Here is a 14921-nt window from a genome sequence, read left to right on the forward strand (position 1 = left end):
ACAGACAAGGGAACCAAGGCATAGTGAGGTCAAATGACTTGGCTGATAAGAGGTATAGCCAAGACTGGAGCTCAGACAGGCTGTCTTGAAGCCCACGCTCTTAACTGCTACACTAGATCACACTATATTACACTAAATCATGACTTTATACTGCTATGATTCGAATTTACAGTGGATGGCTACCTCTGGGCAGAACAATACGTATTTCTCCACCTGAGAGCCTCATGCTTTTTTGGTACATTACAAAACATGATAATATAACGTTATGGAAGAAAATGACAAAGACTTATATTTCCCAAATTTATATGTGCAAATTTGGAACTATAATTTTGCATTAATGTAAGCTTTGCATTTAAAAGAGAATTTAACTTTGATGTATAACAGACAGATTGCATTAAGACCTTAAATCTGTAAGTCATTGTTAAAAAATAGTTTGCTTATTTTAAGTAAAGAAAACTTTCCTCTTTGATATGTGCTCTTAGAAACATGAAAATAAAATTCCTTTCCTCAACTGTCCTTTTCCATTTCACACATATTGATCTTTCCATATGTTTTAAATAATGATGAAATTAATAGGAACTGTTTTTAATAAATCCAAATCATAGCTCCTTTCATGTCCAGATATTTTGGGAAGACTGAGGTGAAAAAGCTGCTTAAGTATTAGGAAAAACGAAGAACCACCAGGAACAGCTTTAGAAAAGAAGCTGAAAGATGGTTAAGTTGGAAGGCAACTATGGAAAGGTATCTGCAGGTTGGGGATGGGAGGGCACTCCAATAAGGAGGATTCTGAAGTGGAGCGGGACCAGGCCAGAGCCCAGGTGAAACAAGACAAAAGGGAGGAATATGACCAAAGACTGTTTGTTTGACCGACATGTTAGCTGTGAATCAATGGTAAAGATATACCCTGTAGAATAAGCCAAGCCTATCCGTGAATTCTCACAGCCTTTTTTAATGTGTGGCATTGGGCCAAAGCTCTCAATATTTTTTGAACCTCAGATATTTATGCAATGGGCCATGATATTTATCTAACTGAATCGCAAAGAAGAATTAATGGGAGGACATCATGCAGTTCTCAGCACAGAGTGGCACTGTGGGTGCTGGGGAAACAAAGATCTTCTGCCCCCTAATAGACATAAAGCAGGTGGGCAGAGGAAGCCAACAGGAAGACCTCTTCACAGGCAGGCTGGGTAGTTGTATGAATCAACTCAAATTTTCTTCATAATTTATAGTTATTTTGAAAGTCTTTATGATCCTAATATTTTCTAAGTCAGTAACGGGAACAATTTTTCAAAAATTCATTATCGAGGAAAAATAAAGCTATTTCAAAGCATTTTTTCAATCATACTAGTAAACCATAAATTCACACTATACATGTACTGTGGGAAATACTACTTGATAAGGTCATTATTTTAGCTATTAAATTATTAAGAATACTACTCAATCCTAAAAAAAGAAAAAATCGTGCCATTTCTGACAACATGGACGGACCTTGAGGATATTATGATAAGCAAAATAAGTCAGAAAGAGAAAGACAAATACCGTATGATTTCACTCATATGTGGAAGACAAATACATAGATAAGGAGAACAGATTAGTGGTTACCAGAGGAGAAGGGGGTGGGGGCAGGGCGAAAGGGGTAAAGGGGCACATATGTATAATGACAAATAAAAACCAAACTATTGGTGGTGAACATGATGCAGTCTATACAGAAATATAATAATGTACACCTGAAATTTACACAATGTTATAAGCCAACATGACCTCAATAAAATAACTTTTAAAAAATTATTAAGTTATTAGGATAGCTCAAACTAGTCCAAACAATATTAGAAATGGTTTGAAATGTACTACATTTAAAATTCTGTCTTCTGTATTATATATGTTTACATATGTATTATAATTACTATTTTTTAAATATAGAAATGACTATATTTGTTTACGTAATGAATTTGCTATCATATTAGATGAAACCATGATTTTACATGATTGTAAGAACATGAACAGAACACAGGGAAATCTGCGAGACATCTATTTTACAAATAGTTTTTTTTAGTTAAAAAAAGTCTTCAATTACTATAAGCACTCGTACGTCTGGAACATCTTGGAGTTTATTTCAAATTCAGCACTTTATTAGTCATTACTGACATGATTTTGATACTGTCAGATTTAGGAAAGCATTCGTCAAACGACCAGGCCACAGCATAATACTCCCAGGGCCCTGGGTCTTGCCACAGTTTCAAAGCTCAGTGGTGGCCCAAGAACCACACAGCAGAGAGTTGTGCAGACAAGTCTGCCACCCAGAGGCGAAAGCAGGAAATTCACCTTGGATTTTATTTGTAAGACAAAACTAATAAATGTTAAAATTCTAAAAATTATTTGTTATTACTTATCGTATTTAAAAGACACAGGAAATTCTTTATAAGGTTCTCTCTGCAGGAACGAAGCCTTTTAGTGCCAAGCTACATAAAAGTGTGGCTGAGAACTCTCACAAGATGGAAACAAGCCCAAGATGGCACTAGTCACAGGTGCACAGTTTGCAAATTAAAAAATTGAATTTAACTGTATTCTCTACAGTAGATGCTTTTTTTTCTTTTTTTAATTAATATAACACGTGTTTCCATAAGTGTACATATAAGTTCTGGAACAACCACCATGAATCTATTTAGACATGTGGACCAAAAGCTAAACTAATTATCAGAGACATTTCTTACTTAAATGAGAAAAGTTTTTTTTCATTAGAAGGTCTTCTGCGTAATTTTCTTCTGGCAAAGGAATAAAGTTTATTTAGAGTAATTCTGTTTGGCAGATGGTCAGGGCTCCTAAAACATATACCAATAATTGTTAAGGTTAAAGCAAAACAGTCAATTCTATTAAACACACAAAACTTCAAGCTTCTAATGGCCTAAACAATAGGCTGATTATAAAATAGAGATTTATGATATCCTCGTTTTGTCTTCGAAGTCTGGACGCTGGGATTACTGCTAGCAATGGGCCATCATTTAAGCTTTAAGTATTTTACAATGAACTACGAAAGATCAAACTTAAGGAAAAACATGGCATACATTAGAATGTGAAAATGATTTTAAGCATAAAATTTGAAAACTCCTTTTTTCACACTGTAAAATCCTATTTTTTGAAATAATGTTTTGGGTTCTCAAATGTTATACTGTTTTCATCTCATTTTATTGTTTAATTTTCATTCCAACACACTTTAAAATAGAAGGATGATTCTAAACTCACACCCTTTTGTGACTTTCCAGAAAATTCATTCTAGGAATACTAAGGGTTTACTGCTGACTTCAAACTTGTTTTTTATTAAACTAGAAGATTCTACAGTTGATTACTATTTCCAAGTAAATTTTTTTCCACAAAATCTTAGCAAAATACTGCTTTAAAGCACCATGTTGTCAACTAAACATTCTTCTCTTGGTCCTGTCATTGAGGGACCTCATTATTATCTGTAAAAGTTAATTCTCCTCCCTTTTTATACCCCTTAATCTTCCACATGCCCTGAGTTGCATCACTCTGTAAAAGATTCTTCCACCATCAATGATGGCTGCAAAATTTCTGAGTGTGGAGTACAAACAGTTCTACTCTCACATCTCTATATCTACATTTATTTAGGAAATAAATGAGACTATGGGTCTAAGTCCAGCCTGCTGTATAGACGTCCTCTACACACTGCTGAAATTGGAGCAAATGTAATAAAGACAACTCAGTAGGACAGTATGGTTATTACTTCAGATAAAAGCTCAATGATTAAAGCTCAAAGTGTTTATCAGGGAATATATTGCAAGAGTTTACATAGAGCCCAAGAGTTGGGAAGGTTCAAGTGCATTCTGAAGCGACAAGGAAAAGCTGGCCAATCAGAAGAATGACTTCTTACATGTACCCTAAGAGTATCAAAAGGTCTGTGGATCTGCATCATACATTCAAACAATAAAAGAAATACAGAAAAGATGGCTACTTGGTAGTTCTTGAATGATTCAAGTTCATTGTTATGTATCTACAATTTAAAGGGTAAATTGTGAAACACTCTCCATACCTCTAATTTCTAAAGAAGACGTAGTGATAAAATTAAATGCCTTAAAATTTCTTGAATCTTTCCTATTCTTTCTTCCCATCTCCAAAGCTACCATCTTCGTTCTCATCATTTTTTAAATCTATATTCATTTAACCACTTCCTAATTAATCTGTTGGTCTCCAGGCCCAACCTCCTACTCTACCTTACCACTGTTACATTTTTAAATCCATCCTCCAAACAGTCCAGAATAATCTCTGTGAAGTATAAACCAATCACATCACTTGCCTGCTTAATATTCAGACAGCAAGTCAAGGGTCAGAGTGTTCCTGTCTCCCTTCCCACCTTCTGCTCACTGGCAGGGGTCTTCTCAAGGGAGGAGGGCCAGGGGCTGGCCACATCCCAGCCCGCACACTCAGGGTCTACAAGGAGGGGCTGTCGCCAGTGGCTCCTTTGGCCTTTCTGCTTCAACGCAACCACAAATCATATTTTGGGGGGATAAATTAAAATAACTCCTCATCAAGTAATGTCAGGACTCCTAATTTACGGGTGAGGTCATTCAGAAAAACATCTTAATTCTTAAAAAAATAGTTTTCAAACATTTTTAAATGACCAAAATCATTTTCCTCAAACAATATCGAGTGTAGAATCCCAACAAAAAGTGGTTGAAATAGCATTTTTGAGGCTGACAACATAGGTAGAGTTTAGATCATATAGAATTGTATAGGCCATAGAATAAAATTCAAATTTGGTTGGCGCAATGAAAAGTCAGTGGGAAGAAGAAGCAAGGATGTGATAAAACCTGATTTACATTTTTGAAAGACCAATGTTGTTGCTGTGTGTAAAAGAGTTGAAACTACTGAGAATTTCAACCTTTCTAATGTATTTTCATAAACCCCAATTTAACCTACAAAGAGTGATACATACTTTCTAAACAATGGACCACCATGAAAAAGGAGTCACAGAATACCTGATCCTCGCTGGTTAATCCCAGGTGCATCACAAGGTAAAAATGCACCAGGAAGTCTGAGTTTGGCAGAATGTCCTGGCGTCTGGTCATCATGGCACAGATCAGTTTGTAGGCTTGTAGTTTGCCTTCTTTATATTCATTTGGCAATGTTGTCGCCTGCCAAGGAGATGATGTTTCAAGATTTAATCAACTCCAGATGTAGGGCATTTTGACATTTTATTTACTTCTCAGTTTTCCATAAGAGTTGTTTATGGAGATGTGGGATGCTTTGGCTTTAGTTAAGACCCAGCCTGTCTTCAAAACATGCAGTCTTGGGCAATTACATTTTTTAAACTCAATTTCAGAAAAGAAGAGGAAATTACAATAAAGGAATAAACACATATCCACTTGCCTTAAAAAGCCATGACGCAAACATTCTGAGTGGTGGGATCAAGACCGGAGGAGATGGAGAAGATTGGTTATCTAGGCTTATTGCTAGATTATCCCGTATCTAATTCACAAAGAAGAGAATTTTAAGGAAGGCAACACACAGTTCATCCCAATGATATTTCAATATTGTGTCCCATGGTCAAATAGCTGCTTCCAATTAAATTTCTGTAAGTTGATTGAAAACCTACAATATTTACAAGTTTTTCTTTTATCATGAGATCTATTGTTCTTTTGAATTGTGTGTCTGACTTCCTGTACACGGTTTTAGATTTAATACAAAACAAGGGTATTGTTTTTCCTTTAATGTTAATGCCTGGAGAGGTCCTGAACTCCAAATGACAAGGAATGGTTTAACAAGTTATACTGTATAAACATGAATCATGTTTTTGAAGAAAAATGTAATAACATTTTTGTTATAAACAAAAACCAGAATGCAAATTGTATGTACTCTAACATTCTACTTTTGTAAAACGTGTTTATCCACAGAAATAAGACTATATATTAATACTGGGTATCTCTATGGGATGGTGATGTTAATTTTATTCTTAGTATCTTTCTACACTTTTCAAATTTTGTACAAAAAACCAGTATCTCTTTCATAAAGAGAGTAACTAAAACTACTTAATACCCTATTCTTTAATATCCTATAGTAATATGCTACTTATGCATTAAATAAAATAATAATTGTACATTTATAAAATGACCAAACTGTAAGTATTATTATTTATTCTTTGATAATCAGACGTACTTTGTCTAAACACCTAATTTTCATTCCAGAATATGGTCAGTAGCTAACTGCAACACAGTTTTTATATTAAATGATAAATCAATTTTCCCATATTAGAATAAAAGGTAACGTAGCAGGACGTACCTTTGCCAGTTTGTACCAGAGTTCATAGAGATAGCCAAAAACTTTGGCATGGATCTTGGGTGACTGGATATTATTCACATCTCCAAGAATTCCCAAGACTCTTCGCCATAACACAGCAGCAGAGTCTGGATGCCAACCAGTGAGGTTCCCTCCAGCGATGATGCTACAGTCATCTGCAAGGCATTCGCTGCTATCTGTGGGGAAAAACGTGTGTTAACTCTGTAAACACAACCTTGATTTCATCGTCACAGCCTTTTTTCTTTAATGCAAATTACCTACGTTTGAAAATTTATGTATTCAGAGTAAAATAATTAAGATGAGAAGTGTGAAATGGCTGACAATTTGAAGGGATAGAAAAGCAGGATCAGTTAAGAAAGGTCAAATGATTTTGATTCTTCAGACTAAAAGGGCAACAACCTACAGATGACAAAACAGTTTCTGGAGACCTTGTGAAGGGTCTAATAGAGCAGAGGAGGGGAAGGAGGAGAACCTTGAGCAGGATGGGTAGGGAGCAGGGCCATGAAAAATAGGGGGCCAGGGAAGATCTCATTGCTGGAGGGACATTTGTGGTGGTTGTTATTGTTAACTCAGATTTATCTGGGTATAATTGGTTTACAATAAATTTTATCCTTTTTAGATTCAAGGAGTTTTAAGAAGTGTATACAATCATGTAACTGCCACCATAATAGAGACATGGAACAGCCTCATCACTCCAAAAGTGCCCCTTTATAGTGAGTCCCCTCTCCCTACTCTCTGCTCCTGGCAACCACCGCTGTTTTCTGTCCCTATAGTTTTGCCTTTTCCAGAAGGTCATATAAATGAAATCCTACAGTGTAGCCTCTCTGTCTGATTTCTTTCACTTATCACAATGCATTTGAGATTTATCCATGTGGTTGGATGTATCAGTCTGTTCCTTCTTATTTCAGATCAATATTCTGTTTTGTGGATGTATCATAGTTTGTTTAACTATTCACCTGCTGAAGGACCTATGGATAGTTTCCTGTTTTGGGTGATTATAAATAAAGCTAACATAAACAGTCATTTGTAGGTTTTTGTGTGAATATATGTTTACACTTCTCTTTTTTAAGACCAGAATCATAAAATGGCATACATTTCTTTGCTTATTCCTTCCTTTTAGTAGACCATATCCTACTAGTGGCTGCCTGAGAGAGGGGCATGTCCTTACACATCTGCAAGTGTTTGTTCCCTGACTTGTGATTCCTAGTTTGGTTGGGTATAGAATTCTGTGTTGGAAATGCTTTGATCCACTTTCCTATAGTTTCCTTCGTAATTTTAAAGTCAGCAGCATTCTGATACTTGAAATATTTTAATAAAAAATTATTAACTTTGGAAAATTTTAGTATCCTCTTTTTACACCTAGTATTCTGAAACCTCTTGATGTGCTTGGTATTATCTATTTTCAGCCACTGTGTTTGGCATTCATTAGGTCCTTTCAATAGCAGTACTAATGTTCTTCAGTTCTTGTCTTTCCAATCCATCCATTAAATTGATTTTATTTCTGTCATATTTTTAATATCCAAAAGCTCTTTCTTGTTCTCTCAGCCTATTTTTATATTCTTGGTCCCTCTTTTATGAATGCAATATAATTTTCTCTCTCTAAAGATATTAGTAGCTTTTTAAAATTTTATTTCTTCCTGCAGTCTCTTCTATTAAGATGTGCTCCACCCTAGCCCATCTCCATATTCTTATATTTGCCTCATATTTTCATATTAGGTGTCTTTTTCAAATGGCTGGGGATCCTTGGCTATCTGTTCATATTTAAGAATGGTCCACAAAAGAGATGAATGGAAGCTTAGTCCACAGGCATGGTCTGTGGGAAGTTTCATCATATTCTTAGAGAACCTCAGACACACATATCTTTAGGGTTTTTTTTCTAGAACTCAAATTCCAGGAAAAAGACTTGATCCTGCTCAGAGAGTATGCAAACTCTTATTTAGTCCCTTTGTTTTCAAGACAGCACCTCTACATTCAGCTGACAAACAATCCAGCTGACTTGCCAATCCTCCTCCCTTTTTTTCCTTCCCCAAAGCCCCAGTAGATAGTTGTATGTCATAGTTGCACATCCTTTAGTTGCTGTATGTGGGATGCAGCCTCAGCATGGCCGGAGAAGCGGTGAATCCGAACTCAGGCCGCCAGTAGCAGAGGGCGCGCATTTAACTGCTAAGCTACGGAGCCGGCCCCAAGTCTTCTCTATTCTAATATTTTTTCTGCTTAACTCATCTATTAATGAGAGTTAATATTAAAATTTCCTACTGTGAGTATGGTTTTACCAGTAGTTCCTTATAATTCTGTCAAATTTTGCTGCATATATCTGGATGCTTTCAAGTTCATATAAATTCAGAATTACCGCTTCACTAATAAATGATTTTGCTTTGAAGTTATGTGACTAACATACATATAGGTAGACCAGTGGTCTCTCTTTCTTTCTTCATATCTATCAATGTTTTTATTTACTCATTTAGGATCTCCCTGTACATAATGTATTAGTGGTACCCCTTGTAAACATCATATGGCTGGATTTTATTTTTTCAATCTAAATTAAGAGTTTCTGATTTTAACTGCAAGTTTAAATTGTTTATATTTATTGTAGTTGCTGATTTATTTGATTTTAATTCTAACATCTTACTTTAGGCTTTCTGTTTAAGTCACCTTTGCTTTGCTTCTCTTTTGAATCTCTGGAGGGAGTTTAAAGAGTTGTGTCCCACCTCCACCACTAATCCCCTTTCTCTATTGTCTTACGCCCTTTGTTATTAACATAATCATTCCCAAAGTTCTATTCTTCACACCATACAAATATAGACTGGTTTCTAGGCAATTACCAACCTCCACTGAGTGTCATTTTGAGTATATATGTTGTTGGTGTTTTTAAGGCCTAATCAAAGAAATTGAAGTACAATCTATGGAAATGAGGAACTCAAGTAGAGGAATGAGAGGAGCCAACAAGGAGCAAGAAGGAGTGAATCTGAGAAGGAGCCAAGGCAGATCCAAGAATGGTTCTGTATCTTTCCAACACTGCACCCACCACAGCTGCTAAAAGCTTTTATATTAGTTATGGAAAGACCCCAAGACACTGAAACAAAGGATTTAATAAGGATGGCACATGGTGTCATGGAAAGGCCTTCCCAAATACAGGAGCACCATTCCTTGCTAGAGGAAAGCACATCTGTATTTCCCACATAAGTATCATGTAATCAATTGAGGAGAAATTAAAATGTGCAGATATAATCCAAGCTGGAATTCCTACACACTGTGCCTGAAAGACAAGAGGTATAGAGAACAAAAGCTTAATTATGGGCCTTCTGGGTTCTCTGACTTTTATCAAGCCTCAGAAAAGTGACTCATCCTCCTAATGTTTGATCTGTAAAATGAGTGCAGTATTGAGCATCTGTCAGTCTGAGAAGGTATGCTGAAGCTTTAAAGAACGCTTATAAATCAACATAAGCCCTCAACTATAATATGGCATTTATTTTTCTCATAAAGAATGCCATGATATGGGGCCGGCCCCGTGGCTTAGCGGTTAAGTGTGCGCGCTCCGCTACTGGCGGCCCGGGTTCGGATCCCGGGCGTGTACCGACGCACCACTTCTCCGGCCATGCTGAGGCCGCATCCCACATACAGCAACTAGAAGGATGTGCAACTATGACGTACAACTATCTACTGGGGCTTTGGAGGAAAAAAAATGAGGAAAGTTGGCAATAGATGTTAGCGCAGAGCTGGTCTTCCTCGGCAAAAAGAGGAGGATTAGCATGGATGTTAGCTCAGGGCTGACCTTCCTCACACAAAAATAAAAAAATATCCCTCTGTAAAAAAAAAAAAAAGAATGCCATGATGTCATTAACCCTTGGAGGGGTAAAAAAATGTAAGGGGATTAGATGATTTACAGCTTTGTTTCATCCCCTACTCCTACCCCCTCAAAAGCAGCCATCCAAAATAGAGATCAGCCCCCAGTGTTCCAATCATGCTGGAACTTTGCTTGAGTAACAACTCCAAGTAAATGTAGGCCAGGTACCTCAGCACCTGCACCTCGTTACCTGCCAACTAATACGTTCTCAGTTATGCAAGGATCCTATGTAGAAAATGTTTCAATACTGCTTTGTTCTCAGAAAAATTTATACCTCAATGATAAAATCCTAGGTAACATCCTTCATCACATTATCAAAATATGTTGAGTCCTTTAGAAGTATATGAAACGATTGCATGCTCAGTATTACTGTGGAAAAAATTTTTTAATGAGTTGAATATTTTTGCCCAAAATTATTCCACTCATGGCATACGTAATAGAACAGATGCTGACATTTTACATGTAGATGGCTCCTCAGTGAAGCAGCACTTAATTAAAAGAAGGGGTTTGAGAGATTTCAGAAAATTTCATGTTCACTCTAAAAATACCAAATATTTAGTTTATTTTCTTTTTCATGAGCAAGCTAGTATGCTAGCCTAGTATCTCTTCATTTCATTATTACTAAACGCTACAGGGGCATTTAAAAATTTTTTATTAAAGTGGGAAGTCTTGCAAACAAGTAAAATTATATCATCTTTCTCAAAACACATACATGATTTTAACAGAGCAATATGAAGTTTAGAATATTGCAAATATGCAAAGGATTTTAGCCATGAAATAAGTCTTAGTAACCGGTAAAACAGGCACTTATGACCAAATGGCAATTTCACATGGCTGCAATTTTATGTACGTTTGGTAGAACGTTGAAGAAACATAGCCAGCACTTTGGAAATGAATTCTAAACAAAAGGCACAAACCCAAAAGCCCAGCTGAAACACCTTAATTCTGGGACCAGAAAAAGCAGGTCTATACTTTGGTGGTGGAAGTGGAGACGCAGCAGGGTGGCGTTCTGTTGATCACCACTATGGCCTGACTCTCCCCTCCTCCCTCATCTGCTTGTCAGGGACACACGGTGCTCATTTTAAAGATTTCAGAAGGTGAGCAACCAACCCCATGGTAGTTATCATTGTTATTTTTCTTTATAATATTTCATGTCTTCAAAGCAGATGAAAGCCTTCAAAGCCTGGTGAAAATGCCAACAACACGTGCAATGGCAGAGAACCCTGACAAATCAGTGCTGCAAAACAGTTTTGGCGGCAGGTAACAGTGAATGCAATTCACATACACAGCTATAATTAAAAGCAGAAGTAGTAAAAGGATTTCTATAACAACCTTTAGAGGTAGGGCTGTGATAAATATACTAAATAAAAGCGATTGTGAAATTGAATCTTATGTATTTTTTATTTAAAAAAGGTTAAAATTTATTGTTGTTTTTAGCTAAATAAAACAATAGCCTGCAGCTTAAAGCTTATTCATTCATTGATTCAAGTATTTACTGAATGTTCCTCTTCTGTCATGCACCGCTCTAGGAGCCAAGCATCAGCTGGGAACACAAATGACCACAACCCCCTACCCCTCAAGCTTATATTCCAGTGGTGGAATACCATTGACCCTCTCCTAACTAAACCAAAATGTTGGATACCACTTCTTACTGAACCTTACCTTAAAATGTATCACTGACCTGACAGGAACCTGGAAAGGAAAGAGCACCAAAAATAGGTTTTACCCTTCAGGGTTCTGCTAACCTATGGATTTTTAAAGTTCCTATGATAATGAAAAGAAAGTTTTAATTATGCTGAAGTTGAATTAACGATTGATACTTTTTTATGGTTAGCTTTGTATGTACGTGTGTGTCTCATTTTAAGAAAACTTTCCTTACTCCAAGTTCTTAGACATATTTTTAGAAGATATTTTCTTCCAAAAGTTTTTAAATTTTCCTTTTCATATTTAAGTATTTTATCTATCTGGAATTGACTGTGGGCATGGTGTGAGGTAGGGATTCTATTTCATTTTTTTCCATATGGCTAAATACTTGTCCCATAGGCATATGTTGAACAGTACATTCTTTCCTTGTCAGATCTGGAATGCCACCTCTTTCATACATCACAATTCCATGGCTGTGTGGATTCAGCATGTATTTTATATTCCATTCCACTCATCTATTTGTCTACCCCTGTGGTTAAAACTTTCCTTAAATAAACCTCATAGCACTTATCACATTATTTGTGGCTATTGGGATAAATGTTTTGTCTTCTATCCTCTTGGTAAGCTCTTAAGTCAATCGTGGCTATGACTTATCTTTTTATTTCTTATAGCATCAAAAATCAGTATTTCTAGATTGTAAGCTTATTTGCTAAATAAGAGATGAGGTCAGTAGCAATACTGATTCTTAGCCATAGAATGATAAATATTCCCCTCTGCAAAATCATTACCTCAACAGAACAAAATTTGTGCATGTATTAACTATATTTTCTTATTTTCTGTATTCTCTATGCCCTGGCATCTGGGGCCTCCCTGATCATGAAGGGACTGCCCCTCCCAGGGTTAGCCAATTCCTAGAGATAGCAAACAACTCACCAGGAAGTGTACCTTTCATATGCAAACCCACCAATCCACAGCTCATACCTCCCAACTACCTCCTTTATCTAGTTCTTACACATCAAACCAATACCCCACCCCTAAGCCCTAATCACGCCAGGGTCAGGTATCAGGCAACTAGGGATAGCATTTATCCTCCAGAGTCTGCTGAAATTATCCAAACTAGCCAATCCTAAATCTGCTTAGCCTGCCGTGCCTTGCCTTTGCCATGAAAATGACAACAAAGGCTGTTGTCCATGTTTTCCCCCCTCTCCTTCTGCTGCCTGACCAGCCCTGGTGCTTCCCCATGTGGTCTCCCTACATGGCATGGCATGCCCCTCTTTCTAGGGACCTGTGAGTACAAACTTCTTCCTTCATGACAATCATTTTCATGTCTGCATGTCTTGCCATATCTGATAAAGACAAACTCCAGGTACATTTTGAAACAATGCACAACAAATTTAGCTGCTACTTTCAGCAAACATGAAGTGATTTAAATGAGAAAGCAAATATAAAACTAAACTGTGAGCTTGCTAGTGATGAAAGAATTTAAGATTTTAGAAGCAGTTTATTATTCCAACCATTTGATAATTGGTAGGATTAATGTATGAGAAACAGAGATATACTCAAATTGTTTGATCATTCTCTTTGCATGTCCTAAAGATCAGGGTCACATAAGTTTTATTTTGTACATTTATGAAGAAATTGTTCTCTTAAGAACAGAAAGTTAAATTTAGAACTGTGATAATCCTTAAACTTTATCATATTACAGTTTGTCCTTTTCACAGATGACAAGATGAACTATTGAACTGAGTGTACTGATTTCTCTATACTAGTATTTCAAAGAAGAGCTAAGTATTTGGAGGAGTTAATCACAATATAGAGTGCATCATATAAAATTACCTCACACAAGTTTATTAAATTGAGCTGTCCCATGTGTACTCTGAAATGGGATCAAAACTAATCCTTCCAAAGGACAGACAAAAGAAGTAATCGCTGAATTTTCTTTCTTTTCAATAAAAATAATTAAAACTAGTTCTTGTTTAAGCAAATTCAACTTATTAAAAATTCAGTATTGCCTTTGATAGTACCACGATGATGATTCCCCTTGGATATGCTATATATTGGATCCAAAGAAGCCACTTGTTCCGTAAATGTATTAATGATTCTCAAAGAGTTTAAAGGGGTTGCAGTTGTAATTTTAACAGCAACATAGTAGAAAGGAGTAGACACAGCACTGCAATTGGAGTCAATACACTTTGGAAGCCAGTTCCTACTCGGGCACTTACTTTCTAGTTAGACTACATGATTTCTCTGGGTCTTAGTTTCTCCTTCTCTAAAGGAGAATTTGTAAGACTTGGCCTGTTTACCACATAGAATCTAAGAGGATGCCTCAAAGCTCTTTGTAAACTGTTAAATCCCTTATAAATTACAGTATTATTATTCAAAATCATTATAAAGAATTTTAAATCATTTTTAAAAGAACCAAATATTTGAGAAGCACAAATTGCTACACAATTATTTATAAAACTAAGCACATGATTTTGTTAATCATTTTCTCATTGACTTTGCAAGGCTTCTACCATTGGCAGATTTGAATACATAGACCAAAAAATCTCCACTTTTGGTCTTTTAAAGATGGTACTATAAAGGCAATACATTATTCACTTACAGCTAACTGGTTTGTTTTTCCTGTTTATTATTCTACTCTTAATTAAAATACACACACATTAAGATCATGCTTCTTGGTCTTATCTATCTCATAGATAAAACATTTTACCTAACACCATTTTTCTATGTAAATTTACAAAGTTTTAATGTTGCTCCATCAGGAATTTCCAAAAACATCAGAGATTGGTTAAATTTTATATCATAATTAATAGAAACCAAAGTTTGCTTGGTTAAAAAAAAAACTAAGGTAAAATTTTAGACTTTATTTATAGTTTAAAAACGATTTTTAGCATTTCAATAATACTATTTATTCAACATGTGCTTTCTAGTTTGTTCTTTTCATAAAAGATATCCATAGGTAAGCATGAATATGGCGGACCAGGAAGGACTTGGCTGTGGTCAGCATTTCCCACACTGAGTTCCTCAGAACACTAGTCTCTCCCGACAATTATCAAAACAAAGCAAAACAAAAAACCAACTCTCTTTGGTGCTCCCACTCTCATCAGCCCTGTCACACAGG

At 36.1% G+C, this 14921-nt stretch overlaps 1 protein-coding gene across 10 annotated transcripts in view; it reads right to left on the reverse strand.

Moving 5' to 3' along the window:
* Positions 1–14921, reverse strand: part of RALGAPA2 (Ral GTPase activating protein catalytic subunit alpha 2) — a 310483-nt gene that overhangs the window by 166606 nt on the left and 128956 nt on the right. For all 10 annotated transcript variants that reach the window (XM_087445685.1, XM_087445686.1, XM_087445680.1 and 7 more), the window contains 3 exons: positions 6292–6485; positions 5383–5481; positions 4992–5147 (listed from right to left, as the gene is read on the reverse strand). In XM_087445685.1, the coding sequence (XP_087301811.1) occupies positions 4992–5147; positions 5383–5481; positions 6292–6485 (449 nt within the window). The remainder of the gene's footprint in view (positions 1–4991; positions 5148–5382; positions 5482–6291; positions 6486–14921) is intronic.

The sequence above is a fragment of the Ceratotherium simum genome, chromosome 21 (genome assembly GCF_057802395.1).
Source record: "Ceratotherium simum simum isolate JZ-2026a chromosome 21, ASM5780239v1, whole genome shotgun sequence".
Classification (NCBI taxonomy): Eukaryota; Metazoa; Chordata; class Mammalia; order Perissodactyla; family Rhinocerotidae; genus Ceratotherium; species Ceratotherium simum.